The 5,482-nt window shown below is 41.3% G+C and overlaps 1 protein-coding gene across 2 annotated transcripts; it reads right to left on the bottom strand.

Annotated features, from left to right (window-relative positions):
• Positions 1–2,625: 2,625 nt before the first annotated feature.
• LOC105044743 (uncharacterized) lies at positions 2,626–5,261 on the bottom strand. 2 transcript variants are annotated; one of them, XM_010922737.4, is made up of 2 exons: positions 4,374–5,261; positions 2,626–3,130 (listed from the first exon to the last, which is right to left on the bottom strand). In XM_010922737.4, exon 1 carries the CDS (start codon positions 5,189–5,191, stop codon positions 4,418–4,420), a length of 774 nt encoding a protein of 257 aa, XP_010921039.1. In that variant the 5' UTR covers positions 5,192–5,261; the 3' UTR covers positions 2,626–3,130; positions 4,374–4,417. The 2 variants fall into 2 exon arrangements, with proteins under 2 accessions (XP_010921039.1, XP_010921040.1); XM_010922738.4 differs by having other exon boundaries at positions 3,015–3,312.
• Between the last annotated feature and the right edge of the window lie 221 nt (positions 5,262–5,482).

Raw genomic sequence — 5,482 nt, forward strand, 5'->3', positions numbered from 1 at the left:
GCAGATACCTTTGGATGCATTTACTTCTTCATTTTTTACCCCAAGACTGGCACTTCATGACTGACCAACACCAAGAGCTCAGAGGAATTCAAGGAAAAAAGGAAAGGTGTGGAAAAATGAAAGAAGGAAAAATAGAACAAAATATAACGATGAGTTTAATGGAGAATTTGAAGTTGAGGAAAAAGACAAAAAGAAAAGAGGAAAAACAGAAAATATGAACTGATTATTCCAACCTGTTTTTTTATTATTTTCTACAGGTTTTTTGTCTCATCAACTTATTCTTGGGTGTTAATGCAAATAGTATATTTGACACTATTGTTTTATATGCCATGGTCATGTTTCACTACTTTGGTTTCTAGCCTGCTGACGTTTGTCATACAATGCTTCTTACTTGATGGATCCACTATGCTGTTATGACATTCTTGACATTTGTTACTTCAAGATACCATCTACACAACTGCAAAGCAGGTCCAGGATTTTAGGCAATCTGGCACACCAGTATATGTTTCTCCTTATGCCTGATACTTTCGACGGTGGTTGTTCTGCTAAATTTGTCTGCTTCGACCGACTGCCTATGTTTGGTGCAGCAATTTATGTGCATCATCGTTTCTTTATTCTATTGCTGTTTCTTCATTTGCTGCTGTGCTTCTTATTGCCCAACTTACATCATGTCAAGCACCTCAGGTCAATGCTCTATTACCCCATGGATATGGCACTGGTCCATTCTGACACTGACATCTTCTTACAGGCTGAATGCTGTTATATTTCTACATGCTTATTACAGAGTTTTGTCCAGCCTTGGATGATCTTCACTGAGAAGGTGGTTCAGACACTCCTAATGGTGCATTTGTTGCTACGGTCTATTGCGCAATCGTACAATATTATGCTTCCTTGCCGCTTGCTGCTCGTTACCTATTTATGCAACTGTTTTCGCTCTTCTTCTTGCTGCATCCCTCAATTGGCTGTCATTGGTTCATATATGTATGGCATATGTATATCAGATTCATCTTGGATTCACGAAGCTATGGTTACTTCAATTACATGTTCCTTGCTGAATTGGAGTCACATCACTTCTGTTATTGAGGTTCATTTATACATCTCTGTTATCCACTACTGCTTTGCTTCTGGACTTGCTGCTGAACAAGATGCTCATATGACTTTCCAGATCCTAATGGTGGTTGCACAGATTATTATTTTACATCAACTGCAATTTATTCTACATACTTGGGCTACCATTTATTATTCTTGCTATGGTGCAGCACTATTTTTCATATGGCTTTACTTCTATTGCATGGGCTCATCTCAACTAAGTTGTGCTCTCTCAGTGCCCTGATGTATGTCTTGGAAACATTATGTCGACTTGGTGTTCCATCGCAGGTTCCTGTTCTTCACCAGCTGCACAACTTCATAATATTTTTTGGGGAACATACTTTCACTGCCAATACCTGCTGTAATCCATTTAGGTTTATTCACTGTTGCCGGAGTTAAATCCTCTGTTGGTTTTCTTCGTGTTCAGAAGCATTACCTTCACCTTGTTCAGGTCTTTAGTTCTGTCTCTGAAGCAATGGCTTCTCGGGGCCTATCTTCTAAACATAATACACAGTCTTTGTTTTAATATAAGTTTCATATGGTCTTACCCAAAAAAAAAAAAAGGAAGGTGGTTTGCTTTTGCCGATCAAATATTTTTTGGCCGGTAACCATCAACCTGGTTCGCTCTTCATGCATGAAAATAATTTATAGAATATTATCTTTCTGGCTCCCAGCTCCCAGACTTTTATAACAGCATGCTGGCTGTCCTTGATCAAACATAATATTTTTTGAATGTGATTTTAAGTCAACGCTAAGCTTCTGAATTTGGCAATATCAGTGTCATTGCCTGCTCTTTTTTTTATTTTTTTTAAGTACCGGATGATCAGCTCGAATCAGCCAAGAAAATACAAGTATACCTTGATCGGAAAATACTATGACCTGAAAATGCGTCCTGGCCGTGTGGTAGCTATCCACGTAGTTACTTCTCAATGCTCAAAAAGTCGGGTTGTGATATCGTGCTTAAACTTACATTTTGACAGTTTCCACTGCAATGGTTATCACGTTGTAATATCCTGCTTCAATACATTTTGATAGTTTCCCCTACAATGAACCTCTCTATGACCTCGTTTGTACTTGGTCATCTCTAGGTGAATTAGAGATGCATTAGTCCACGACCAGAGTCAGAATGAATTACAATAAAAATCGGAATAGATATATTTCTGACCATATTTGTCCATGACTGGAAGCAGAATCAGAATCAAAATCAGTATATTTTTTTAAAAAAAATTAAAAAATAAATTAAACCTAAAGATATTCTTAAAAAATAATTGTTTACATAAAAATGACAGAATAAGATTTGAATACTGAAAAAGAGCTGGAATTAGATTTTGGAGGTTTGGGACATTCCTGTTTCCTTTTGGAATAAGAATTGGGGAAATGAGAATAGGAATGGCAACCAAATAGGAAAGTGGCAACCACTCACTCCAATTCTCATTTCAGAGCAACTCCCCCCAACCCAACATGCCTTAGCAGCATCAATAGTGGGAGATTATGAGTTAAGACTGCTTCCTGCAATCCAACCGGTGACAAAATTGATTTTTCCAACTTTTGATAGTAGATACCTTATCAATTATCATAAAACAATAACTTGGCTGTAAGCCGGTGATATTCACACCATTGTCAACATGGATGTCAACCAAAAAGAGAGTCCAAACTCCAAATCCATACCTCTTCTACCAAGCAAATAAGAAGACTCGATAAGAACCATCTTACCTTTGAAACTAGAAAGCAAAACAATGTTGTGGCGATTATATTTGAACTTGGAAGATTTCTCATGCTAATTTGTTCAACATGTGTGATGGTATCCACTTAAAGACTGAAACGGATCTATAGGTGAAAAGTAGTTGGATACCACTCCCTGCGATCCGACTGGCACAATTGCTTCTCTTTAACCCAAGCATTGACCACAACGATGTCCAAACCCATGACTATCAAGAAAGAAGACGGGATAATTCTCATCTCTTATCTCATTTCTACTTAAATAAGAACAACAGTTTGGACGCAAAAGTCTGTCCATCTACATCCACGCCAGCAGAAAGCTCTAGAAGACAGAAGGGAAACCTCTAACCATGTCAGTGTTGGATAATTTGACAATAAAAGCAATAAATAAGTAGATTCTGCAGAAATATTGGTGTTACTCAGTCCATAAGCAAGGAATTATGCAATATATTATATATCAACGAGAAGTTGAGGACTCTGCAGCACATTTTCTCAGCAACTACTCTGAAACCCAAAAAAATAATAACAATAACAATAAATAATAAAAATGAACTGAACCTGGGAATATTAATTATGTCGATAATATTAGCAAGGATGAAGAAACCCAGTTTGAATAAAACCACAGATCTTTTTCATATCCATTAACCAATTAAGCTGTTGTCTGCGAAACAAGAATTATGAAAGAAACAATTTTCTATTCAGCATCAACATGTTTCTTCATTTCAACCATTCACTCGATTATGCTTGATATTATCATATTCATGTTTTTTTCTTCATTTTACCCCTTTCTTCTTCCTCTTCATTGTTTTTGTCTCACTTTTCTGAACATGAAACTGTCATCTTCTGCCTTCTTAATATTCTTTACGTTCTCCTCTTAGCAGTCACAGCATCAACTTACAGCCATCCTTCTTTTTCAACCTTAACTGATTGTTACATCTCAGAAGAATCAAATACGAATTTTGCATCCCTCCAAATTTTCTGTCTTCAAAACTTTATGTTTCTTCATTCACTGAAACATAAACCCAGTCCAATTTGCATCTATTTTTATGACGTTTGATGATTAAGTCTGTATCTGCCCCAAAACATTTTCAGAGCAATGCAACCTGACCATAGGTTACTCCAAAACACCACTTTATGCATAAAAAGCCTCTAAATTCCTCAGAATACAGGTAAGTTCAGTCTTTTTTGTTCCTCAGAATACAGTATAAGAGTATGAGAAATCCATATAATAGGATTCCCTTTCCAGAATTTTAAGTTGAAACTTTCCACCATTAAAGCCTGCGATGTTGGAAATACGTACCTAATCACATTTTAACGTCAATAAAAAAACACAAATCATGAGATCAGTTATGTGGCCAATACACGTTGAATTCAACTTGTAACACCTAAGACATAACAGATATCCAAGTTGGAGGAGTTGCAAAAGGTTTAACGTCTTATTAATGAATGAAATTCCGAACAGAACCAATTTTCAAGATTTATGAAGCATTGCGTATCAAAATATTTCAACTACACCATCAGAATGCAAGAGATCAAATATTTAAAAGAAATCCATAATCTCTGACCTCAAGAAACTCCTTCTGTTCGAGAAAGAGGAGGATTGCTTTCTTCACCGGAGCTTCTCCTTCACAGTGTGCTTCTTCGCAGCCTCCCTGACCTTATCGATGTAGCCCTCGATCGGCGGCGTGAGCGTGGCCATGTACCGGTTCGCCGGGAAGGGTGTGAGGTCCGGGACCAATGCCGCCTCCCGGAGGTGGTCCGGCAGGGCGGCGATCGCCTCCTTCTTGAGCCGGAGGAGAGTCGTCTCCGCTGCCTGCCGGGCCCGGTGCTTCCGCATCAGCACTCGGCTGTACTCCTTGGCGAGCCGGCGGCCATCCTCCACCGTGAGCTCGTACTTTGGGATGGACTCCTTGTCGACGAGGCCAAGGGTGATGAGATCCAGCCCTGGGGTCCCCATGATGACGGGCTCCTCCTCCGGGGCGGCGCCACCGGCCTTAGCGCGGGCCTTCTCCTGGTCGATCTCTCGCTGGCGCTCCTTGGAGATAAGGCCGAGCTTCTCGCGCTCGGCCTCGCGGGCGCGCTCCTTGGCGGTGAGGTGGCGGACCGGGGCGGGGGCGTTGAGGCAGGAGTCGACCATGCGGTTGAGGCGTTCGATGGCCTCGTTGCGGGCGCGGCCGCCTCCACGGGAAGTGGCAGGCTCGCCGCCGGCAGCCTTCTTCCTGCCCAGGGTGGAGCGCTTCAGTGTTTGGCCGGCCTTGAGCTTGGCCTTGCCCTTAGCAGTGCCGCTCACCGGGGAGCGCTGGAGGAGCTGATGGCTGGAGGACGGGATTAGGGTTTGGAGGGAGGCAATCAGCCTCAAGGAGGAACCAGAGTTTCGAAGCATCTTCTTCCCCAAGGGAAACGGCTAGGGTTTGGCGAGCGGGGAAGAAGGGAAGGGGGTCTTTCCCTCGTGTCCGATTAATTAAAGAATTTTTTTTACAAATAAAACCCTGACAGATATCGATTTTACCATATTTTTTTTTTTCACGCACGATGCACGTGACTGCGAAATTGGAGACCGTCCCTCAAACTCCCTTCGCTGAGAGAAGCCAATCATCCCGCAGATTGGTTGGCTGGTTGCAAGGAACATTCGCGTCCCTCGTCGGAGTGAGTGAGATTGTTCAACTGGATTCTA

This window comes from Elaeis guineensis, chromosome 5 (genome assembly GCF_000442705.2).
Source record: "Elaeis guineensis isolate ETL-2024a chromosome 5, EG11, whole genome shotgun sequence".
NCBI classification, from domain to species: Eukaryota; Viridiplantae; Streptophyta; class Magnoliopsida; order Arecales; family Arecaceae; genus Elaeis; species Elaeis guineensis.